At 31.7% G+C, this 26,720-nt stretch overlaps 3 protein-coding genes across 6 annotated transcripts; 1 reads left to right on the top strand and 2 right to left on the bottom strand.

Annotated features, from left to right (window-relative positions):
* The first annotated feature begins 283 nt into the window (after nt 1-283).
* Nucleotides 284-4,011, top strand: LOC8263229. 4 transcript variants are annotated; one of them, XM_048370542.1, is made up of 7 exons: nt 284-382; nt 484-523; nt 653-708; nt 1,252-1,399; nt 2,057-2,179; nt 2,271-2,510; nt 3,450-4,011. In XM_048370542.1, the coding sequence occupies exons 1-7, from the start codon at nt 336-338 to the stop codon at nt 3,588-3,590; spliced, it is 795 nt and encodes a 264-aa protein (XP_048226499.1). In that variant the 5' UTR covers nt 284-335; the 3' UTR covers nt 3,591-4,011. The 4 variants fall into 4 exon arrangements, with proteins under 4 accessions (XP_048226499.1, XP_048226501.1, XP_048226498.1 ...); XM_048370544.1 differs by having other exon boundaries at nt 2,292-2,510; nt 3,450-3,922; XM_048370541.1 differs by having other exon boundaries at nt 2,051-2,179; nt 3,450-3,922.
* Nucleotides 4,012-5,700: 1,689 nt separating this feature from the next.
* LOC8263230 lies at nt 5,701-8,096 on the bottom strand. Its single transcript, XM_002526356.4, has 3 exons — nt 7,758-8,096; nt 7,554-7,668; nt 5,701-6,021 (listed from the first exon to the last, which is right to left on the bottom strand). The coding sequence occupies exons 1-3, from the start codon at nt 7,989-7,991 to the stop codon at nt 5,948-5,950; spliced, it is 423 nt and encodes a 140-aa protein (XP_002526402.1). The 5' UTR covers nt 7,992-8,096; the 3' UTR covers nt 5,701-5,947.
* A 3,833-nt stretch (nt 8,097-11,929) lies between these two features.
* On the bottom strand, nt 11,930-13,233 carry LOC8263231 (glucuronoxylan 4-O-methyltransferase 3). Its single transcript, XM_002526357.4, has one exon. The coding sequence runs from the start codon at nt 13,038-13,040 to the stop codon at nt 12,135-12,137; it is 906 nt and encodes a 301-aa protein (XP_002526403.1). The 5' UTR covers nt 13,041-13,233; the 3' UTR covers nt 11,930-12,134.
* Between the last annotated feature and the right edge of the window lie 13,487 nt (nt 13,234-26,720).

The following is a 26,720-nucleotide window of genomic DNA, read 5'->3' as shown; positions in this document are numbered from 1 at the left end:
TTAGAATCAAAGGAATAATACATAAAAATTACTCTCTTTTCTATATACTCTTTCTTCTTATATTTTATTTTATAATACTTTTTATTTTTGTTATTTATTTCATAATAATTTCTAATAAAAATATTATATTTTAGATAATATTCAATACATATTCGGTTCGAGCCGCACTCGCCCATAACTGCCTATGTCTAAATCTGGTTTTTTAGTTGACTCATGAACATGTCTCGGTTCCAAAGTCTAAACCGCTCAACCAAACCCATTAGTTTGCCTTTTAGCGCCAATACAAAAGAAAGGGATTCCCAAAAGAAACAGAAGACAAAAAACTTTAATGTGTGATGGAAGTGAAGCTGAGGCAGAAGATACATTTCTCTTTCCCTCACTGGTACCCTTCCCTTCACTCATTTTATTATTTTCTCTTTCTGTTTGTGACTGTACTATTAATGTCTGATGCAACTGCTTTTTATATTTGCTGTGGATTAACAGTGAGACTTCCTTTAAGAAGCATTTTCAAGGTCTTGCAGAGGTACCCTTTCTATTGCTTATCTCTTTTTTGAGAAGGAAAGAAAGTGGGTTGCTTTCGTTTCTTTTTGTTTTAAAATTTTTATGTGCTGCCATGGTTTTTGAGACTTGTTTTTCCATATTCTGATGACAGAGCTGGAGATTTCATCTTCTGAAGATTTCAAAGCTAAAGGGTCATTTTGGCAAAGGGTAAAGCCCATTTCTTGATATTCTTTCTTTCATAGTTTTGGCGAATGGTATGGCGAATTATAAATACAATGAGTTTATGTTAAGCAAGCTTGAATTGTATATGGTTTATTGATTCGACTAAATTAAGGATTTGTACTTTCCAACACTTTCATTATATTTGAGATGTTCAGTTTTGAAATGTTCAGATCATTAGCAGTTCTATCGAAGTATGTTGCAAATATGAAATGACTAGACAATTTGAAATGTTATGGTAGCTGCTAGATGCATAAGCTATTTTGGCTAGTGTTGTCAAAACTGTTGGTTTTCAAATGTATCATTTTCCATTTCATTGTGTTGTTTCAAAGTAATGTCTTAAACTTTGAAGAGTTTAGGTTTCAACTTGTTTCTCAATTGGACAGAACTTTGGAAATACTCTCACTGTGTGAAATGAAGAGCAGTACAGTGTGTAGGTTGGAAGTTATATACAAATTATTCCTGCAAGTGTGGTTAATTCCTGTAGTTCTACAGTAATGGCTCATTTACTTCCGAAAGTTTCTCTTGCAGAGGTGAAAAACTGAACTCAATTTCAAGGCATTATGGGGAGTCCTTTCATCCTATTGTAGATTCTAACAAAAACATATCAGATGTTGATTTTCTTTGCAAAGGCCAGCTTCCTAACATTCCTGCGTTTGTCCCAGCAGACTGTCAGTTGGTAAGTGAAATCTCATATCATTTGTAGAAATATAAATTAGTTCATATTCTCAAAAACTATTCTAGTAATTGTCTTGTGATTGTGCTCTATAACTTGGTTTCGATAGTTTTTATATTATTTATCCCATGAAAGTATCAAGGAAGTTACAGTGAGAATGAAATACATTTCTCAAGCAATGTCAATTCATCCTCATGAACATGCACCAATTGATGAGTTTCAGAGAGTACAAAATAAATTTTCACCTATATCAGTTTCGATCTAGTAGAAAGCTTATCTCTAAAGAGAGTTTTGAATAAAGGAAGAAAGAAAACAAAAATCATGTAACTAACCCATCTAGTATGGGATAAAACTTAGTTGAACCGAGTATATCATTTGCCTTTCATTAATTCATATCAGGTATGGTTACACTTCACTTTGTCATTAGGCTTTGATGTGTATGCAATGGAAGTTCTTGGCGGTGCTAGTTGTAATGTTTCAGAAAATAACCATATTTGGTTAATGTTGTCATACCAAATGAAACATTACTAGAATTTTAACTTTACTATAAATAATGTTTCGTATGTTGTTGGGCATTATAAATTTTATATCTGGACTTTTAAATTGTTTTGTCTTCTAGTTTTTGAATGCATTTATAATATATGCTTCAATCAGTATCAGATCAAGATAAGTGGGAAGTCTTCCTTTTATCAGAAAGAAAGACCTCGGAGTTCAATGGCTATCTTGGATGGCTTCTTAAAACAAAAGCCCTTCATCTTGCTATCTTCACACAGCTTGCCGCATGTAAGACACATTTTAAAACATTTTTTTTATATTAATGTAATGTTCCAACTTTTTCAGTTTATATTTTCATCAATAGTAGTGACCTCAACAGGCGCTTCCACTCTATTATCAGGCTAAATCCACTGGTTATTTTCTAGTTCTGGTTCCTCTTATTGCATTTTGCATCACATGCATACTTGGTGCCTTTCACACTAGAGTTCCTAGCGATATGGGACGCCGAGCTGTGGATAAATCAAGGAAGAAAGGGCACAACAGTATGCGATGGAAAAATGCCCTGAGTGACATAAAGGAGCAAGATAATCTTGATTCTGAGTCAAGTACAGATCTCAAAGTAAGTATTTTGTTATCTTTTTAGTTTTATTTGCCATTGCTTTAATAGTTGAAAGTATGTTATAATGTGGATGGGATTATGATTATAAATTCACAACTCTAGGGTATGATTCATCTAAATCTTGATTTTTCCACCTTTTTCGAGGAAATCGTTCAATGCACTTGGGGCACTTGTCATCTAGATTTCAAGCGGGTTTAAGCCTGCCCCACTTGAATTTTGGAGGAAGATGCACTACCATGTGTATCCATCAATTTTCTTCTTTTGTTTTTGCAATTGTTTCTTCCAGCTCTTTTATTCGAATTTTAACAAAATGATCGAGTAACAAGAAATGATCTGTTATCATGACTATTACGTGTTTCTTATGACATCTTGTTCTGAATCTTCTCCCTATTCTCAATCTCTGACAATTGTTTGAGGAGCAAATTGTCATGAAGGACACATGTCATAACCTGAGAAATGCTAACATATATTATTATCAATTTCTTCACGAGAACCGTCTCTGGTCAATAGTTTATCATGCTTTTCCTACACAAAATTTTGATAAGATGAGTTCTCCAAGATGAAGTAAACATGACATAGATGAATAAATTCATGAACAGGGAGAAGCTCGAGGTCTAGATTTTGCTTTGCCCATTTGTGTTTTTGGGGTGTTTGTCATTGTTAGTTCCTTTTCCTCTATGTTCTGCTTGAAGCGACTTGTGTCTTTTTCCTGTGCGCATTGGGTGTCAGTTTGTCAATGATTTATTCTTTTCCTGTAAAATGAGATGCTGCCCAAGTTTGTTGCAATGTGGACTAGTAAGTATAATGCAAAAAACATCAGATTTTATCAAGATCTACTTGTCATAGGAAATATTTATTTCCTTTCACTTTTTGTACTATATCGCAAGGGACTCCATGATTCAGCATGTTAGACTTACTATGATGATTTTTGTTATACAGAATACTTCAGAAGATCAAGACAAGAATTTAAATGAAGACATGTCTCATGCTTACAGGTTACTCGAACAAGATTATCAAAAATTCCTGTCTGAATGTGGAATGAGTAAATCGGGATACTGGAGGGGAGACTTTCATAAATAAGATGCTATTTTCTGTTTGCTACCTAAGGATTTTGACTTCACATCTCCAGGTTGTCAGTGGAATACACTTGTTGAGTACATACTTTGTATAGTGCTGTAAAAGCTGTTCTCTTTAATCTATTTTCTTCATTTTTTCCCTTCATATGTATGAGGGGCTGGTCTGTGACTTGAAAGTGTGATAAGTTAAGGTAATTGTAATGATTTTTAGGTTTTTAGTTCAGAGTGAGTTATGTGCAGTTTGTATCTCTAGCAAGCCATAACAAGAACAAGTATGGTTCAGTTCAAGAACACCAAACCATTAATAGAGAATTATGTATTCTTTTTGTGTGAAAATGTAGATTTGAGCAAACCAGGTTGTTTAAAGACTGTTTGCTTAAACTGTAAAGTCTGTACATGAAAGTTATGCATTTGCTTCGTACTAATAGAGTTTACTGTATATTTGGAACTTTCGGAAACAAGAAATCTCTTACACAGCAGAACATGTAATCTGTTGCAGAAGTTGATGCTGTACAGAATGCATACATTGTGTCATCATCTTTTGCAACCAATTTAAGGAACCTGATTGCACCTACAAACTTAGCCTAGTGGTAGGTGAATACAAGTTTGAGTCCCTTTCTTCTAATTTATATCAGAAAAAATTAAAAACCTGATGGAAGAAGCTTGAAATTTAATGCTGATTGAATGTTCGTTGATGGATGCATTCAGGATACTGTCTCATCTTTGTAATCATTTAAGGAATCTGTCTGGAAAATGATGTGGATTGGATGTTCATTTAATCGGATGCGGTCGGCCCTGGTGTTGTCATTTGCCAACAACCAAAGGGATTCAAAGCACGTTACGTGTTAATAATACGGTCTATCATCTTATAATATTTAATAAATTAATAATCTCTAATAGTTAATAAATTTTTGAAAAATTAATTTCATTCTCTTTATATAATTAAAATTAATAAATTAATAATTCTAATATTTAATAATTTTTTTAATTCACCAATTATAGTAAAATCTCTTTATAGTCATACACTTTATACCAAATAAAATTTATAACTATAAAAAAACTATAACTTAATAGAAGTTTGAGTATTTTTTCTTTTGACTTGATAATTAATCTTATTGGTGAGATAATAAAAATCAGAAATAAGATATATTAATATCTTGTCATATTATATAAATAAGATTAATAAGAAATAATAATACTACAGTAAAACAAAACGTAACGTAATAAATATTTTTTAAAATTATATATAAATATTACTGTATATAAAAATATTATTTTAAAAAAAACTTAAAAAATTTAGAACTTATTATAAGAGAGTTTATTTCTATTTATAACTAGCTCAAATGGAAAGTTAAGGATTAATAATCCTTTTTAAAAATCGAACGGATTCGCTCTTATACATACGCGAGGTCAACCTCTTTCAAATATACAACATGGATTTTGACAATACAATGTAGTTGGACTCTCATGTCGATCCGAATGAATCATCATTTCCACGAAGGTAAATCTTTATCCGCTAAGTAAGAGGATAGCAAATTACAAATTCTATCTCTGTAAGATATACATGTATTTTATTTCTATTACTATGAAATTCATAAATAAATAGTTAATAAATGAAATAGTTAATAGGATATGTTGAGCTAAATCTTTTTCATGTAAAACCTGCTTTATTTAAATCAAGAAAATCATACGCTTTTATAAAACCATGTGCTATGGCTCGAATCCGTAGTTAATCCTATTTTCAATAGGAGCAGTTGACAATTGAATTTAATTTTTACTATTATTTTTACATTCGTAATAGTGCGAAAAGAAGACCCAATTCCAAGTTGATCAACAAAAGTGGCATTGAGTTTCTCGGTCTTTTACCTTAGAATTAGTCAGTTCTATTTCTTGATGGGGACAAGAGGAGGGATATAACTCGGCGGTAAGAAATTAGAAATTGAATTAAATAATTCATACCACTATAGAAGAGTTCCACTGTATTATAAAAGAGTAAAAGTGTACAAGATTCTGATTTTGGCCTTATAGATTGCATTTGACGGGAGTTACCATGTAATGTTAAACTGGCTTCTCAACCCTGGAGCTCTCAGGATAGAAGAAAACTTTAAGAAAAGTACAAGAATATTTCAGGTCCTCCTATCAGTTTATAAGAGCCAATCAAAAGGCAGTCCGAGCAGTCATATTACATAGGAATGTGGATAATGTTATTTTAGGGATTATAATGGAAAAACATTGGGATTTTCCGATTAGAATAAAAATTCTCATCTTGGAGACAATAAATTATGCTGAGCGGACTCTTAAGAAAACAAAGATCACAATAGGTCAAAATTACAACAGAATGCTACAGAGGATCATTCTTTCTCAACGGACCCGACGGTCTTTCTCTTCTTGGCCTAATCCAAGTGATTTTTGCGCATTTGCAATACCTTCAGGATCTGCAATATAACAGATCATAATTAATCAATATACCCAACTACAGAATGCACTATACAAAGAAATTATCCAGCAATGATAGCATTGAGAATTCATGACCATTGCCACAAATTTGTTACATGGAACAACTAGTTGCCAAGAGAAATCATGTAAGATGTGCAACTCTGATTAGTTGTCAAAGAGGAGTAGAATCATCTAACTACTGACTCAGTTAATCTTTAAGTTAAAAGCTTGGTATTTCTCCTCCTATGACAGTATGTACACAAATGTATGAATTTTGGTTCTCAACTATTCAGCTATAATGCTTTCAAGCTTTTAGTTGATTCTGAAGTGTCTATGTGAGCAGCTATACAAGCAAACTGGCGGGTGCACAGATGCGCACAAGAGAAAGAGGGAGAAACTCATGCAAGTATTTCCCACTTTTACCCCAGAAGAGAGTTGAACACATTCACAGACTCAATCCAGGACTATAAAAATAGATTTAGAAACATCAAAATGTGCCCACATGAAAAGGTTAACTAGCTCCACCAACATATTCAACAAGCAGTAAAAACTAGCTCCTATTATTCTCTTACGTCTGCGATTTCGAGAAGAGAGGGTCACTTTAAGTTGAACAAAAACTTTAAGGACACCATGGTAACCAGATGAAGGAACATAGGAGGTCTTAAATAAGCTAATGTAATGGCCACATAGAGCAGATACTAAATTTACTTTAAAATCTTCTTCATCAGAAGGAAAAAGCTTCAAAATCAGTTACAGTTCAAATTCCATTTCCTGATCTATTTCAAGAAGCAATATGAAGAGATGAGAATGAAGTATTTTGATGAGGACTTTGCAAGTAGAATATACCAAAAGCAACTATTAGGAAAAAAAATTATTGAGAAGGAAAATTCTAATGTAAGAAGTGATTACATTATCAAAACAATTCAAAAACATATACATACATTGCATTAGAAGACATAAACTATGGAATTCTCCACACATACATTTCATCAAAATTGTGGAAAGAACCTTAAAAAGGAAAATGGTGTCTGTGTTTAACAGACGAGAGACTCAAAAATCAACACAGTACTAAATTAGGACTAGCTGATTAATGCATTGGCCCAAAACATTAGTCATGATCTGATTATACAGCCATTAGTTAGATTATATAAAAAGTTTAAATACTCTGCACCCACAGCCTTAGCCTATCACCTGGCGACAGGTCCACATCTCAATTTGGACAAAGTCTCAATTTCAAGTCCCCTTCCCACATTTGTCAATCAAAAAACTTATTTATGCCCTAACTTGGGAAATTAACACCCGCTGTTATAAAAGCAAAATTAGGATTGCTACCCATGAGCCTTAACAATCAAAATGTTGTCATAAAAACTTTTAACACATACACCAACGTGTATGTCCTTAATATCAGAAAAGAATTCTTACAAAACCCACTAACTGGAAATTGAAAATGGGAATACAAATTTAAAGAAACATAAATTCTTAATGAAAAAAGAGATGGGTATATGATTAAATAAATAAAACAAAGACTTACCGAAGAACTGAGTAAAGATACGGGTAAAGAAGCTCAAATTGCGAGAAACATTATATTGCATAGCAGGTGGAAGTGGCTTCACAACAGTATCAATACTAAACACTCTTTGAAGAAACTACTAGAAAGCAAAACGCACAATCAGAAACCCAAAAAAAAAAAACCTCAATAGAACAGAGTAAACTCAAAAGGGTATTACTTAGAAACCTGAAAATTGCGCTGAAAGCTGTAGCGAAGCTCTGGGTCCAGTTCGAGAAGGTCATCTTCGTCGTCGTCGTCAGCAGGGTTTCTGTTCTTTTTGCGAGGGACGTGCATAGTAGGAGTGGAGCCTGGTTGATTGGTCACTTTCAGCTTTGCGTCTTTGAACTTGTTGGTTTCTTCATCAGCATCATCGCCTCTCCATGGAGCTTTTGATAGCAATTCTCTCTTCCCCTTTGCCATTTTCTGAATAGGGTAATACTGGAAACTTTGGAATGTGGACTAGAGTGACAGAGAGATAAGGGTCTTGGTTGCCTTTAGATACGAGTTTTTATGGTACCAGTTCGATACTTCTGATGGCTCTTCAACAGCCAAAGTTATAATTAGCTCCTCAAGGTTTAAGGTGTATGACTATAATGCCCTGAGATCAAAGTTTTAACAAATAGAAAATTATAGGATTTGAGAACTCATAGAAAATTATGTTTGTTTTCTAGAAAATTTTTTAAATAAAAAAAATAAATAAAATTTTGTATTTATTTGTGCTATTTTTATAAAATGAAATAAAAAGTATATTTTTATGATTTTAAAATTATAATTAAACTTTAAATTTTTTTTAGAAACATAGCTAATGTTTAGGGCCTATTTACTTATAGAAAAATATATTAGTTTTTTAGAAAATTCTTTAAATGAAAATGAAAAATAAAATTTTGTATTTATTTGTATTATTTTTTAAAAATGAAAATAAAAAAAAGTAACTTTTGATGTTTCCAAAATTATAATTAAATTTGAAAAAAATTTAAAAATAAGTTTAATATATTTTTCAATACTTTTATTTATATAAGAAATCACTTGTTTTCATTTGAAAACAAATAGTTTTCAATTTATAAAGTAAACAAGTTTTACAAATTTTATAAATTTTTTATAAAAATAATTTTTTTATTTTTCTTAAAAATAGAAAATAAAAATAACAAAAATTTCTATACAAGTAAAGAGTTTTTTGAAATGTTTTCAATATTTTTCTTTATATAAAAAGACAGTTGTTTTCAAATGAAAACAATGAGTTTTTATTTTATTTATTTTAATTTTATTATTTATACTTAAAATATTATCTAAATAAGAAATATTTTTTTTTTTATAAAATAAACATATTTTATAATTTTTTTTATGAAAATGATATTTCTTAAAATTTAAAAAATAAAAATGAAAAAAGTTCTCTATAAGTAAATATGCCCATAATTTCCTTCTCCTTGTCTTTAACCTTAATTACATTTTTGTCTCTCTTTTTTTTTTTTTAAATTAAATGTAATTATTTTCTTTTCTTTCTTAAAGTTATTACAATTGGAGAAGGAGAAGAGATGAATCTTGAGTCTGAGACCACTCTGGAGGATCCGACTCCGCTTAAAAAAAAAATTATACCCTATATTCGCCCCGATCCTTGATGAGACGGGGATAGAGAAGCCAAATCCGCCTTAACCTGCCAAATTATTATATTCATATACATGTCTGATAATTGAAATGTAATTATTTATTCACTTGTTATTTTCAATATTTTTTTTAATTCATGAGAAAGTCAACAAATCATGTACTATACAACATAGTTAGCCATCTTTTTATATTCGTCATAAAAGTAAAAATTCACATAGTATAGAGGAAATAACTCAAACTTGAAAGCTCTTACACCCAAGAGTAAATACTTTGACCGTTTAAACTAGAGTTGTAGACTACTTCCAATCCATTTTAAATCCCTCTACCAAATTAGTTAATATGATATTCTAATCTCTAAGACTACATTACATATTTTTTTCGAATTGAGTGTGTCGATGATAGCTGTATATCTATGTTGTTGTGCAACTATGGGGATTATAGTACACAACATGATGCTTTGCTGGAGATGAAGTGATACCCAAAATCCAAAATTGCAATTCCTTGATCCATGCAGCTGCAACTTTATAGTTAGTTGTTGTGACAGAGGGTAGCGGTTCTCTGTCTCATATTGATACCAGTGAAGCTAATGAAGTTCCTATGATAGGAGACAAAGCCTTGCAGGTTTTAGGAGTGGCCGAAGGAGAGTTCTTTCTATGCTAAGAAGGAAGTAGACATCATGCTTAGGAAGTTAGAGAAAGAGCTGATAGGAAGAATAATAACAAAAATAGTTCGCGTAATTGTTAAAATTTAATAATAAAATATTTAAATTTTTAAAACTTATAATTTATATTAAATTTAATAAATTTTTTAATGATTGAAATCTTTTTTATTAATTTATGATATATATAAAAGCACGAAGGGAAAACTTTTTGAACTGACTAAAATATTTCTAGAATTAGTCGGGAATTACTAATTTTATTCTAATTTTATATATAATTAATTTAATTATTTAATCATGATATTATTAATTAGTGATTAGTCTAATTCAATTTTAATCTTATCATATTTTCATATACATTCCTAAATTGATAAATTAATATATCGCGCTATATGTATTTATAATAGAATTCAAATAATTCAATATAAATTTTTGCACATAAAAAGAATATATAATACTTTTAATTTTATTTATATTCATATATTAATTTATGTATTTACTATTATTGTTATAATACTTTATTGATAAGATTATTACAAATGAATTACTTCATAATTTTTTAAGTTTTATTTTATAATTTTAGAGAATTAAACTAAAATATGATTTATAAATTATATCAAAATAATAATAATAATAAGAGGATCAAAGTACAATAAACAATTATAAATATTATTTACCAAAATAACTAACAGTGTCCAACAACGGCTGTATTATAAGATATACAAAATAAGAAAAAATACAAAAAGTCTCACTTTAATTTGTCTCAATTCTTGCTCACTTGACATAGCAATATAATACGTTTACAGAATTACTTTGTTAATTAAAAGAGCAATTTCACAGTTTTGTAAAGTATTATATATTATATCAAGTGATAAGAATTAGAACAAATTAAAATAAGTATATAGCATTACCCAAATAAAAATTACTAGGGAGAATAGTAGGGAGCAACAAAATTATGGTCCGAACCATAACTTCTATCTCAAGGGACTATTTTGAAACAAAAGTTTGTACTATTTAAGTCCAATAAGACTTTGCATCGATCATAAAGGTATGAAAAGGAGGCAGTTGTTTGGATCACTTATTGGGCTTGCCAGCAAGTCGGATTTGGCTTCAAAAGTTTAATAAAAAAGTTTTTACTGTGAGTTTTTTTTAAATATAACTTTTTTGAAAAGGTATTGTTTTTTCAACTCTTTTTTTTTTTTTTTAAATTTATAGTGTGATTTTTCAGTTGTTTTTTATTGTTTTTTAGTTGTTTTTCTGTTGTTGTACCTAAAAACAACAAAAGAAAAACCAAAATCGTAACTTTACAAAAATTAAAAATCGTATTTTTTATATTTTAATACAGTAAAAATAAAAAAACTAAAAATATATTATAAATTTGATAAAAAAATAAAATATATATATTTGTTATTTTTTCAAAAATTTTATATTTAGTCTCAGGGCTATCTAACACATATGCTCAAGCCTAAACTAAAGCCTAATTTGGCTTAATTAAATAATGTAATACCATTTTATTTCATAACCTTTTAGATAGGTTGATTCTACCACCTCATTTATAGATAAAATTGATTATATAATAACAATACATGATATTAGTTACTAATTATTATATTTATATTAATTGATTTACCATTAATCACTTATGTATTAGTCAATAGCTTATATAAATAAGATTAAATGGCTTTATACTACTTTCAATGTATTGCACTCGGCCATTAAATAAATATATTTTGAATATTTATATTTAAATAATAAAAAGTACTTATTTTAAATTATATAATTACTTTATACCTATCACATTCAATATTAGTGATCCAGAAGTAGGAAAGAAAAATCAATTCCTTGAAATTTTAGGTGGATGTATGTCATTTTCTTCACCAATAAGTGAAATTGTCTACTAAACTTGCATGCTATCTCAAACAAATTTACTTGAGAAATAAGTAGAATTTTCTAATAAACTCCTATTCAATCTCAACCTATTTCTCATTAATAGAATAACTTTAATTATGATGAATCCCTATATAACTTTTATATGGATGCATGCATCTTCCATCATAAAAATTATATATATAAAAAGAAAAGACTCTTACTCCTAGCATAAAAAAAGAGTAATGAAACTCACTATAGTCATGCTCATGATCCAAAGGAGAAATTAGGTACCAATATAAAAAAAAAAAATTAAAAAAATTCACCCTTTACCCTTGTAGTTTATATGAGAAAATAAAAAATATTAATACCCAAAAAAAGTTGGAAAGAAAAAGGACGGAAATTGTGGGTTTTTTGGAGAGGAATGAAGGCAAACTCTAAGGACAAAAGGGTCTACCCAAACGAGCCCTATGGCTAGGAATAGTGAAATGCCTTAACCTTCCTTCTTGCTCAACTAAGTACCCTTCACAAAGAAACGCTTTAGAAAATTTATCTTCCACAACTCTATCAACATCATGAACAAACACATCAGTTTCTCCATTTTCTCTGTTCCTAGCCATTAATCCCGCCGTGTAAATCGCCGTCATCCTCCCCGGCGCCTCATCGTGATACCCAGTTGGCGCATCCACCATTATCAAGTCCCATTCTGTGTCGTACACATCACTAGGGAAACTTTTGAGCGCGAGTTGACAGGAAGAGAGTCTGGGATCACTTACAGCTTTACATTCCTCTCCCATTCCCGTCTCCATTAGCCCATCTGCTTGATGCACTTTTGTTTCGTAAGTCACATGGTAAGATTCTAAACTGGGTTGTTTTGCTTTGATCTGTTCAATCCATGACTTGTCTTCTTCAAGAAAAACTGTACGGCCACCATGGTTGAGAGATGTCCACATGAGGCTGTCATGGCCTAGACCAAAGACCAGGAAGTTGCATGGTGATTTTTTCTCCAGGACTCTTAATGTGACGGAGATTTCTTTAAGAGTTTGTTGTGGAGTGATGTTTGTTGTAACATAGTGAACTAAAGCATTGGCTAAGGAAGGTGGGGTTTTGGTGCAAGTCAAGGGAATTGACGGGCAGGAAGGAGCTGCTGTCGATGATGATTCTTGTTCTTGATCAGTGTCCAAGATTGTTGAATTTGATAGGTGGGCTTCTGGTACAGGTGATGATTTCGATGATTGAGAAGATAAATTAGACCAAACAACCAGGAGAAAAATGGAGAGGAAGAAAAAACAGAGGATAATGAGCTTGATGTTAATGGGAGAAGACTGAGTTTTGGACCTCATGGATCCTGAATGAGTCTGATGATCCTTTCAGAGAGAGAGAGAGAGAGAGAGAGAGAGAGGGATAAGAGGGAAGGGACTGATTGTGAGTTCAGTTTCAGAAGTTGAATTTGGTCTTTACAAAGAAAAGGTGGAGGGCATGAGGAAGGAAAGGAGACAAAGACATTATAATTATAATTATTGTAATTATTATTTTCTTTGTTCTCTTATAAAACAAAGTATAACAAAGGATTGGTAATTGAATTTTACTTGAAGTTTTAAACAGTGGCAATCTCAATGCATTATCAGCTCTCATCTTGAAAGTGACAGTGGACCAAATAAAAAGTTTTAACAACTACAATGGTGAAGGGTAGATCTACAAATAACACTACTTATTGGGCCACAAGTACCTACTCCTCACTATGCAAGTATGATCTCTTATTTTTTATTTTTTATTATCGGACTCGAAATGTCACAGAAAATGATTCTAGTACTAATTGAGCTATATCGATTAATTTGAATGATTTAATTCTTCTCTTTTTAATTGACTAATTTGAATGGTTTAATCCTTCTTTTTAATTGATGAAAACTAAATGGCTATGAGTGCAAATTATGTGAATGGCAGTTCAATAAAACATTAAACTGGTTCTTTTTAATAATAATGAAGGCTAGCATGGTTGATAAACATACAGCATTTATGCTTCCTACTATGTGGCAGAGTTATGAAAAGGACATCTTACTTGTAAATTATTAGTCTCTTATTAAATGGATAAAAAAATGTTTAGTAAAATTAGATCAAAATTCTTGATATATTAAAAGAAATTATAAAGAAAAAAAAAACACTAAAAGAAAAGAAACTAAACAATTAAAAACCCAAAATCTTAGAAATGAAGCAAATTATTATTATTCTTTTGGATCCTTGCAACATCTGATCTTAAAAATGAAGCAATTATTTATTGTATTGAATATTTGATCTTAAGAATGAAGCAAGTAAGATTACAAAGGGAAAAAAAATAAAAAAGAAAGGAAGTTGATGGGACAAGAAAGCAACTTAGGTTATGATTGGTAGAAACAAAATGGTTGGTGAACCTGTCAATATGGGTGCATGAATTATCATATAATTATTATGTTTGATATTTTCTTTTCTGAATAAAATAAACAAAAGGAGTTGTTGCCATGATTTTTATCCTATAAGAAAAAAAAAGAAAGAAAAAGTGTACTGAAAAGGAATATCATATGTTCTGTTGGTTACAACTTTTTTGTTTTTTATTTCTTAAATTATTAATACTGTAATCATGAATTTATAGACCAGACTGTTCTTTTGTTTTTGAGATAATATAATAAAGGAATAAGGTTACATTTCTGGCCTTCAAATTTTATGGTGAGGGTTAATTTTGCCTTTCTTTTAATCTTTTGAATCATTTTAATCCAAAATTTTAGTATAGTATATGACTCTCTGTATTTTTTGTATTATATAATTTTTTTTTTGAGTTCTAATAAATCTAACTATTACTTCTTTCTGTGTTAGTCGAATGACTAAATTAGTAATTTAAATTATAATTTGATTCTTAAATTTATTATTAAATATCAAACTCGTTCAAAATTAATTTTATTATGAAATTGGAGTAAAATCTTATTTTTAGCATATAGTTTTATTTTAATTATGTATCATTTTAATTATTTAATTTTAATTTTAGTTACAGTTTACTCATCTTACTAATAAAAAAATTAATATACTATATTCTTAATTATTATTTTATTAATCTTTTATTATGTATCAATTTTTTATTTGTAAACGACTAAGTTATTATATAATTATAATTAAATAATTAAAATAAAATAAAATAAATTTTATAATTAAATATAAAATTCTATCTTTTTTTTTTTTTTTCTTTTTGTCATGTTTACTTTTGGACAACCGTTCGGTCTTCCTTAATTGCTTCTGTTGAATGTGGAACTCCATTTCCCTATAATTGTTTGTATTTGTTACAATTCATGTAATCCTCGTGTAAGGATGGAAACAGCAAGCATTTATAATTTACTTCTTTTCTTCCATGTTTTTTAATATTATGAAGGATAATTACAAAAAGCATAGTTTCATTGTTTATAATTTTCGATATTATATTTCTTCGAAAAAAAATAAAAATATATGATTATAAATTATAATAAAAAAATGTCTTAATATTAAAATATTTTAATTCGCCGGAATTTAGCTATTTTCACCCCATTTGACCATCATAATTTTATTCGCATTTAATAACATGAGTGTAGAATATAATAATTTTTAACTTGATGATTAAATAAACAAATTAAAAATTATTATATAGTCTAAAATTATATTATTAAACACATATAATATGATAATAATAATTAATTAGAATAAAACGATTATGTCTTTACAAATTAAATTTTTTAATAATAAAATATATTTTTTATCATGATTTATAAGAATTTATATTTTTTCTCTTTTAAAAAAGACATAAGCAGTGAAATGAAAAGCTATCTCTTTTTGTACTATCCTGTCACCAAATTTATTTTAATAATAATAATATTTTTTATTATGATTTATAAATATTTATTTATTTTTTTTAAAAATATAAACAGTAAAATGAAAAGCTACCTCTAATAATTCAATTTGCAGAAGTTTAACTTATTTTTACTTTAAAAACACTCGATTAAAACAATAAAATTATTGATCTGGTTAATTAGAATATTCAACCGACTAATTATCAATTTTTTATTAATATAAAGAATAATCATTAATTCACCAGTTTTTCAGTTAAACAATAAAAATCTTATAAACCATTTGTAAAGAATTTATACCTTTGAAAATATATAAAAATTACAATAAAAATTGTAACATCGATCTAGTTAGTTAATTATCAATTTTATGAATAATACATAAATGGATTGATTAATTTAATTAATTTTAGAATTTAAATTGAACGGGTAAATTTCAATTAATTTTTTTTATTTAGTTTCAATAGTTTTTTTTTATTTTTGGGAGTTCGTTTCAGTCCTTAGGCAGCATATTTGTTGCATGCTCTTTTGATCAAATTATGTTAAGTTTGTGGAGCACTTGTTTAATGACATCATCGATTTTCCTATGAGTGTTTTGTTGCATAAGAGGTTCGTTTAGAGCACCTTGAATGTGTGCCTCAGGGTCAGACTGTCCGTTAATTTATTATTATTATTATTCTTTGGATTTGAAGAAATGGATTAAATACCTTTCTAAATTTGTATTTCAAAATTAAATGAGTTTAATTTTAATTGTTTTAATAAATAGAATTATAATTTTCATTTAAAAACTAAATAAACTAAATTATAACAAATTGATGGTAACAGTTGATAATAGCTTGACAAATTCGACAGTAATTGTAAATTTTAATTTTTAGTAAAATAGGAGAATATTTTTAATATATAAAAGTTAAGAAGTTTAATTTTAACATTAAAAATTAATATTTTCTAAATTTTATTTTACTTAATTAATTTAAATAAATAGTAAGATAAACACACTCATAACTTTTTTTTCTTAAATTTAAATTTATTTGATCCTTAATTAAAAATTCTGAACTTATTTATTAAAGTACAGCTAAAATTAGGTTTATTTAGTCCAGAATTACAAATTTAGAATTGTTACTGGACTGAATTTAAATGGGCTGAGATTTCTAAATTATGAAGTAACTTTTCTTTTTCTTATTCTAAAGAAATTCACTGCTGTCTTCCCTCTTTGCTTTCTCTAAAGACAAGTCTCGTCACATTATAATTTTAAATCCCTATTTTTGTTGGTCATTGCTATCGTTGGTGGCCTTTGTTCCTTCTTAATTTTTATTTTATTTTATGGAATTATATAATACTATATGCGTCCCACAATTGTAGTTATTATTTTAATTATAAAAATAAATTTATAAATAAAATTTAATAAAATATTTAATATTTAATATCTATTTATAATATTTTAAGAGATTATAGAAAATTAAATATTTTTAAATATCTTTTAATTTTAATATTTTAGAATTTCATTAGTGTAATAATATAAAAATTGTTTAAGAATATTTATTAATTAATTTTAATATTAATATAATTGATATCACTATTTTTAAGACTAGAAATTATTATTTAGTTAAAATTTAATTTATTAGTGAATATAATATTAAAAATATTATTTAAAATATTATTTTCTAAAATTAGAATTATTATATTAGAAAAAATTAATACATTAGTTAATATAATATTAATATATAATTAATATACTAGTTCTTAGAATAAAATTAGAATCATTATCTAATTAAGAAACTAATTTATTAATTAATCTAATATTAAAATATAATTAATATTCTAGCTATCAAGAATAGAACTTAATAGAACTAGTATTTAATTAGGAATGCAACTTAAAAAGAAATTAATAGAAAAAATTATAAAATTACACATAAGTTTGAATCTAATATATTAAAAATATATACATATGTCAAAATAAAAATGTTATATTTTAAAATATAAGCATACATGTGAAAAAATATTAAATCTAAAATATTTTTTTTTCCATGAAGATACAGTTGAATCCAATTTTAAATAATGAGATTTGCTTAAATATATGTATAAATTTAATTACAATCTGTAATCGTTCCATTAAAACGATTAAAGATTATTAGAGAAAGCTATTTTTTATTACAAAAAGTCGAGTTATTTTAATATACCATAAGTGTACGGTATTATAAAAATTTATAAAAATTAATTTTATTTTTATCTTAATAATTTATTAACATAATTATACATTATATTAGTTACTTATATGTAATACTCATTTATTGATGAACCAAATATGTATTTTTATTTATAGAAGAATTTATTTTTTTAAAATTTAACGAGTGTTATTTTACAGAGATTCATTTACATAATTTTGATTTGTATAAATAATTAAAAATTTGCACTCTACGATTATGTAAGACTGATTTGAGAAAGTGGTCTTGTCTTGTCCTTTGTGACATACTTTTATTTCATCTTTTCTTCTTTTTCCTTGGTTTCTTTCTACACTCTATTGATTGTGTTTCTTCACATTTGATTTTTCTGTGTGTCCGCACGACATCATCGAACTCGTACGTTAACGAAATGGATGAATTTTGTCCCAATATTATGATTGATGATGAGGAAGAGGGAGGATTAGAGGTTGATGAGAATGTGATTAAAGAATTTGCTGATGGAGCTAGTCTATAGTGGCGATTGTTAGGGAGATTGTTAACTGACAAAGCCATTAATCTTCCATCCCTAAGAAGTAAGATGGCATCTCTTTAGCGCTTAGTGAAGGGAGTGAGCATAAAGGATCTTAGGCTTACTTTTATTCCAATTTTATCATGAGTTTGATTTTAACTGTGTGTTTTCTAGAGGACCTTGGACATTTGAACAACATTTATTAGTTTGGAGCAAGTCGGTGATGGGAAAAACAGCCACAAACGGTAAACAAATAAATGCGGAATTAATTTCTGTTTGTCTAAACTTTCCCAACTTGAATGAACCCCGAGGATGCAAACAAATAGGATGTTCTTAATGCAATTAGAACACACACAATATCACTGCTATGCACCAAGATATTGAGCTAAAACAGTAAGCACGCAACAACACAAAGACACCGAAATTTTAGCGTGGAAAACCTATAAACTAGGGAAAAACCACGGGACCATTTTGTCCGCTTAAATCCACTATCATCATCAAAGGACCAATACAAAGTCTTCTCTAGATAATACTAGAGGCATACAAAATCATCATATCCTTGGAAGTAAGCACATGAAGGTGTATGGAATCAAAATAAAGCCAAGATAAGAAATATATCACTAGAAAATTAGCTACTGTCCAGACCAACGAAACCCGACCTCCGGACCTCAAAAACCGATCTGCACCGTCCAAAATATTGGCCCAGATGCTGTGTAGCTGCTGTCCAAAAATCACGACGATCCAACGGTTCAATCTATGGGAAACGGAACTTTTATGCTGCTGTGTATTCTCCTCTCTTCACCTCTCTCTTTTCTTTTAATATATGAAGTCTTGGTAAAAAAAAAACCCTAGCCCTAGACGTTTTTATAATAATATGCTCCCAAAATAGAAAGTCTAAATAAGACTTTAATATGCTCAATGGTTGGGCTTTCCTCATGGGTCAAAAAAAACAAAGAAAGAAAAAAAAACCCAACAAATCTCCCCCTTTTTGACTTATGAGGAAGAGTTCGCCATACCGGCGATGGAGCAACATACCTTCAACTTTTCCCTTGCTAGAACCTTTGTCAACATATCGGCACCATTATCATCAGTATAAACTTTATCAAGTTCAAATAGTTTATCTTCAAGTGCATCTCTAATCCAATGATACCTCACATCAATATGCTTGGTTCGTTTGTGAAACATAGAATTTTTAGCAAGGTGAATAGTACTTTGATTATCACAAAGAACCACGTGAGCTGTTGCACAAAGCCAATCTCTTGCATAAATCTTTTGAGCCATAATAGCTCCTTACATGCTTCATTGCAGCCCACATACTCAGCCCTCGGTGGTGGATAAAACCACACACTTTTACGATCTCGATTGCCATGACAGCCTCCCCCGCAAAAGTCATCAAATATCCAAGTGGATTTCATGTTGTCCTTATTTCCCGCCATATCGAATCAGTATAACCAACAAGTATCGGCTTTCCATTTCCAAATGTTATACCTAATTTGGAAGTACCACGTAGATATCCGAGAATCCACTTCACTGCTTCCCAATGCTTCTTACCTGGATTTGACAGAAAACGACTAACAACACCTACTACATGAGCAATATCAGGTCGTGTGCACACCATAGCATACATCAAGCTCCCTACAGTTGAGGCATAAGGGACTCTATCCATCTCTTCAATCTTCTTCTCAGAAGATGGACAATCTTTATCCTGTCAACTGAAGTTAGTAGTAAGAGGAGAACTACCCTCTTTAGCTTTATCCATGTTGAATCTGCGAAGCACCTTCTCGATGTATTGCTCCTGTGACATGTGTAGCTTTTTCAAAGCTCTATCTCGAGTGATCCGAATGCCAAGAATATGTTTCACTTTGGCCCCAAGTCTTTCATAGCAAAAGACTTGCTCAATTGTATCTTCAAATTTGAGTAATTCTTTCTGCATTCTTGCCAACAATTAACATGTCATCAACATATAACAATAAAATGATGAAATCATCATCACCAAACCTCTGGAAGAAAACACAATGGTCTAAAGTAGTCTTTCGGTAATTTTGCTCCCCCATAACTGACTCAAACTTCTTGTACCACTGGTGCTTGCTTCAACCCATAAAGACTCTTTTGAAGTCTACACACATAGCCTTCTTTTCCCTTAACTGAAAACCTTCAGGTTGCTCCATGTAGATTTCTTTATCCAAGTCACCATGAAGAAAAGCTGTTTTGACATCCATCTGTTCAACTTCAAGATCAAGGCCGCCAAACCAAGAACAACACGAATAGATCCCATCTTCACGACCGGGAGAGAAAATCTCATCAAAGTCAATACCCTTTCTCCGACCGAACCCTTTGACCACCAATCTAGCCTTGTACCTAGGTTGTGCGGTGTGCTCTTTAGTCTTCACTTTGTAGACCCACTTGTTCTTCAAAGCTCTCTTGCCTTTAGGCAACTTCACCAACTCAAAAGTATTATTCTCATGTAAGGAATTCATCTCATCTTGCATGGCTTCAACCCACTCCCTTTTGTGCTCATCTTCCATGGCCTCTGCATAACACTCAGGCTCTCCCCCATCAATGAGTAAGACATACTCATTAGCTGAAAAACGAGTGGAAGGATGACGATCTCTTGTAGACCGCCTAAGTGGGACAAATGGTGGCACGTCTGCATTCCGAATGAAATTCTTCATCTACCGCTGTTCGGAGCATCAATATCATCGATCATGTTGTTCATCATCCTGAACATCATCGTCAAGAGGTGGTTCTACATGCTGAGGAGGCACTGGATCCAAATCAGTAATATCATCATTATGTTGAGGAACTGTCTCTTTCTTCTCAACATCTTTCAAGGTCTGATCTTCAACAAACACAACATCTCGGCTTCGAATAAGTTTCTTGTAGACAGGATCATATAATCTGTAACCAAACTCATCTTGGCCATAACCCAAGAAAATACATGGTTTTGACTTCACATCAAGCTTTGATCTTTCATCTTTAGGAATGTGCACAAAAGCTTTGCATCCAAAGACCCTTAAGTGACCGTAAGAAACATCTTTGCCACTCCAAACCCTTCGGTACATCAAAAGACAAAGGAACACAAGGATTTAGATTAATAACATGTCATTCAAAGCTTCTCCCGGAATGAACTTGGCAGCCCTGCATGTGACAACAAACATCTGACACGCTCCATCAAAGTTCTGTTCATCCGCTCTGCTAATCCGTTCAACTGTGGTGTCTTGGGAGGACTCTTTTGATGTCGAATACCATGATCTCTACAATAAGCATCAAATGGGCCAACGTATTCACCTCCATTATCTGTCCGAATACACTTAAGCTTCTTTCCAAATTCTCTCAACCGAGGCATGAAACTGCTTAAACACTTCAAATACTTGATCTTTAGATTTCAAGGTATAAACCCATACCTTTCTAGAGTGATCATCAATGAATGTGACAAAGTAGGAGCAACCACCAAGTGTCCTAGTCTTCATAGGACCACAAACATCAGAGTGCACCAGATCAAGTATACTCTCCTTCCTGGAAGGAGGATGGCTCTTAAAGGAAACCATTACACACAAAGCGGTGAGAACACTTCTTTAGATGAATATCATGCACACCCGGTAACACATTTCTCTTCAACAAAAGAGACATCCCTTTTCACTCATGTGACCAAGTCTCTTATGCCATAAATCATGTCGATTCACCACAGATTGACCCTATCCTTGAAGATCTTCGGATGTGGCATGTACAACTTTGAGCATCTTTTACCTCTAGCCACGATCAAAGAACCACAAGTGAGTTTCCATATTCCATTACCAAAGTTGTTGCTGTAACCATCGTCATCAAGTAGGCCCGCGGAGATCAAATTAAGTCTCATATCCGGAACATGTTTTACATTATGTAAAACCAACTCTATCCCGAGTGTCAAACTTCAAACAAATATCTCCGATGCCTGCAATCTTTGATAGTCCATTATTACCCATCCTAACATTACCAAAGTTACCTGGAGTATAAGATGAATAAAAATCTCTCTGTGATGTTACATGACATGTAGCACCACTATCAACAACCCAAACTCGAATCATCATGTGCAATATTGATCATATCAAGATCGGAACAAATAAGGAACTCATCGGTAGTAATGTTAACTTCAGCATTGCCATTACCATCCTCATCTTTCTTATGGTTCTTTTGATTGCTGTAATCTCTCTTCTTCTTCTCCTTTTCAATTGCCTGCAGTATTGTGTGCCCTTTTCTACCACAATGATAGCATTCAAAATCAGCAAACTTTCCTTTGGATTTACTTGATGCTTCCCTTTGTTACCTGGACCTCTACTCCGACTTCTCCCCGCTCGTAACTAAGACATCGGAATGTGAAGAGGAACCTTGTGACTTTCTTCTCATCTCTTCATTTAAAACACTGCCTTTAGCTAATTCCATGGTGATAATACCATCTGCTGCAGAGTTGGACAATGATGTCCTAAAAGTTTTCCATGAGTCCGGTAAAGTGCCCAGGAGCCACAAGCCTTGTATCTCATCTTCAAACTTGATACCCATTCCTGCAAGTTGATTTATGATTCCCTGAAAAGAATTCAAATGATCGATGTGGAGTTCCATCATGGTATTTCAAGCTCATCATCTGTTTTATTAAGAACAATTTATTGTTTCCGGTCTTTCTAGCATACAACTGTTCAAGCTTGTTCCACAAAGTGCGAGCATGAGTCTCTCCGCTGATATGGTTCAAAACATTATCATCAACCCATTGACGAATATACCCACAAACCTGTCTATGCAAAATATTCCACTCTGCATCTGTTTTACTCTCAGGTTTATCAGTATTAAACATAAGCAAATAATAATCCTTCACATAAAGTAGGTCTTCCATCTTGCCTTTCCAAATATGATAATTAGAACCATTCAAATTAATCATCCTACTTGTGTTAGCTTCCATCATTCAAACAAGTTTAACCCAATATAGAAGAACCAGGCTCTGATACCAATTTGATGGGAAAAACAGCCACAAACGGTAAACAAATAAATGCGGAATTAATCTCTGTTTGTCTAAACTTTCCCAACTTGAATGAACCCCGAGGATGCAAACAAATAGGATGTTCTTAATGCAATTAGAACACACACAATATCACTGCTATGCACTAAGATATTGAGCTAAAACAGTAAGCACGCAACAACACAAAGACACCGAAATTTTAGCGTGGAAAACCTATAAACTAGGGAAGAACCACGGGACCATTTTGGCCGCTTAAATCCAGTATCATCATCAAAGGAGCAATACAAAGTCTTCTCTAGATAATACTAGAGGCATACAAAATCATCATATCCTTGGAAGTAAGCACATGAAGGTGTATGGAATCAAAATAGAGCCAAGATAAGAAATATATCACTAGAAAATTAGCTACTGTCCAGACCAACGAAACCCGACCTCCGGACCTCAAAAACCGATCTCCACCGTCCAAAATATTGGCCCAGATGCTGTGTAGCTGCTGTCCAAAAATCACGACGATCCAACGGTTCAATCTACGGGAAATGGAACTTTTCTGCTGCTGTGTATTCTCCTCTCTTCACCTCTCTTTTTTCTTTTAATATATGAAGTCTTGGTAAAAAAAAAACCCTAGCCCTAGACGTTTTTATAATAATATGCTCCCAAAATAGAAAGTCTAAATAAGACTTTAATATGCTCAATGGTTGGGCTTTCCTCATGGGTCAAAAAAAAATAAAGAAAGAAAAAAAAACCCAACAGTCGGATGTGGGACAACAACCGAATCATGTGGCTCTATTCCACACTAAGTTGTGGGTGCAAGTGTGCGATTTACCGTGTGGGTTCATTTCTAAGATGGTCAGTCACGAGATAGGCAAATTGTGGATACGTTTGTGAAAACTGATCCAAATAATTTTTATGGGATGTGGCAATCATATATGCATATTAGGGTGTTAGTAGATATTAGAAAACCCTTGAAATGATGTATGAAGGTAAAGAAAGCTAGAGGCAATTGGTCCTGGGTCAACTTTAAGTATGAAAATTGCCTATTTTCTACTATTTTGTGGTACCATGGGCACACCGATTCCTTTTGTACATTAATTTTTAAGAAAGGGAATAGGAATGTTGTGAAGCCTTATGGTCCCTTCTTGAAAACTCATGAACGTAAGCTCTCCAATCAGGCTGGTGAATGGTGGTTAAGAAATTGGGGTTTGAACAATGGCACTAGTGGTGATTCTAGTCAGTGAGATGAAATGGTAGTGGATATGGAAATGCCCGGTAATAATGGCCTCCTCTATGAGTCAGTAAAGGATGGTAATATTGGTAGTGGTGATCATACAAGTGAAAAATCTGATCATTATGCTGGTGATGGAAAAATTCCATTTAAAAAAATTGACCAGAAAGAAGGAATTATTTTTCGTGATCTTAAAAGGAGGCGAACATAGAAGAAAAGTGAGTTGTTTGATAGAGTGAATCAAGGGGCTTGAGGAGTCGTCTCCTAAACTGGGCTAGAACAATTTAGAAAATGTGCAGTGGGCGGATCCTGTAAAGCAGGCCTGCCTAGCCCAATGAGTACATTCAGCTGGAATTGTTGTGGGTTGGGTAACCGACATACAGTTCAAAAATTGCTGGACTTTATGTCTAAGAAACCAAGTTTATATTTTTGATAGAGATTAAGTGGGGTGGGCCCAGGTTGAATTTAGGAGATTGTTAGGGTATAAAGCTTTATTCATGGTGGATCCAGTTGGTATTAGGGGAGTTATAGGTCTATTTTGGAAAGGAAAACACATGGCTTATCTGTTGAGTTACTCGAGCAATCATATAGACATAATGGTGTCTGTGGATGGGATGCCTCCATGGCGTCTTACTAGCTTTTATGGTTATCCGGGGAGGGAATGCAGAAGGGATGCTTGGACCTGTTGGTATCGTTGAAGATCAAGTCCATTCTTCCACGATACACAATTGGGGATTTTAATGATATCCTTCAACAATCTGAGAAGAAAGGTAATTTGAACCCCCAAATTACTTGATTGAGGGCTTTAGGCCAGCTGTTGACAACAGTGGTCTCCTGGACTTAGGTATGCAAGGCCATCCTTTCACATGGGAAAAAAGCCTAGAGATAAAAATTAGTTGGAAGAACGTTTTGACAGGGTATTTGCTTCTCAAAGCTGGATGGAAGTGTTCCAAAATGCGGTGGTTTACAACTTGCTGACTGTTACTTCTGATCACTCTTTGATTTTTCTGGATTTTGCAATAAAGCATTTCAGTCCTAAGAAAATCTTTTACTTTGAGAATTCGTGGATTAGAGAGGATAATTGCAATGAGATAGTTCAATAATTTTGGAGTAGGGGAGAAGGATGCAATATCCAAACTTGAATAAGAATATGTGGTAAGGGCCGCCAAAGAGGGGGGAAAGGATGTCAATGCCAAGTTTCGTGAAAAGATTAAGCTATATCACGACAAAATTAATTGCCTACACAGAGCTTATGATAGTGAATCAGTAGTAAGGAGGAAGGAGGTGCAGAAAGAGTTAGGAGTGCTATTTCAACAACGAGACATGTACTGGAGATAGCATGCAAAACATTATTAGCTGAGTATGGTGATATGAAATCTCATTACTCTTATCAGTTTGCTTCAGCTCATTGTCAAAAGAATACTGTGGTTAAATTAAAGGATGATTCAGGCCAGTGGTGTATGTAGGAGTCAAGTCTTAAAGATCTCATGTTGGTTATTTCTCGAGTTTATTTACACCTGGTGGGTATGAGTGTTATGCTATTTTAAGGCATGTTAGTAGGAAGGTAACTGATGAACAGAACATGGAGCTTCTTCGCCCTTTTGATGAAATAGAGACTAAGGAAGCCATTTTTTTGATGCATGCTGATAAGGACACGGGGCCAAACGGGTTAAATCCTGGTTTTTACCAGTATTTTTGGGAGATTACAGGACCTCAGGTAGTGGAATCTTGTCGTGAGTATCTAAATAGCAATGTGTTCCCTTTTGAATTGAATAAGATTTCTATTGTCTTAATCTCAAAAGTTAAAAATTCAGAGAAGATGTCTGAGCTCCGTCCGATCTCTCTTTGCAATGTTTTGTACAAGATTATGTCAAAAGCTATTGCAAACGGTATGAAGTGGGTATTGCCTTCGATTATCTCAGATACACATAGAGCATTTGTCCCCCACCAAATGATTTCAGACAATATGATGGTGCATACGAAGTTGGGCATTACTTAAGACGGAAAAGATAGGGTCAGAATGGATATGCAACATTGAAGCTTGACATATAAAAAGCTTACAACCGGCCGGAGTGGGAATTTCTATAAAAAATGCTGTTGCATTTGGGATTTCATGAGAAGTGAGTGAATTTTGCTATGTTGTGTGTGAAGATGGTGGAATACAATGTGGTTTACAATGGTTTTTGAGTTTGGTCCAATAATCCCTCAAAGAGGATTAAGACAAGGGGACCCAATTAGCCCCTACCTCCTTATAATATGTGCAGAGGGTTTATCAAATTTGATTCAT

This window comes from Ricinus communis, chromosome 2, assembly GCF_019578655.1.
Source record: "Ricinus communis isolate WT05 ecotype wild-type chromosome 2, ASM1957865v1, whole genome shotgun sequence".
Lineage (NCBI taxonomy): Eukaryota > Viridiplantae > Streptophyta > Magnoliopsida > Malpighiales > Euphorbiaceae > Ricinus > Ricinus communis.
Note: the sequence above shows the minus strand (reverse complement) of the source record. Positions and strands in the feature narration are given on the sequence as shown.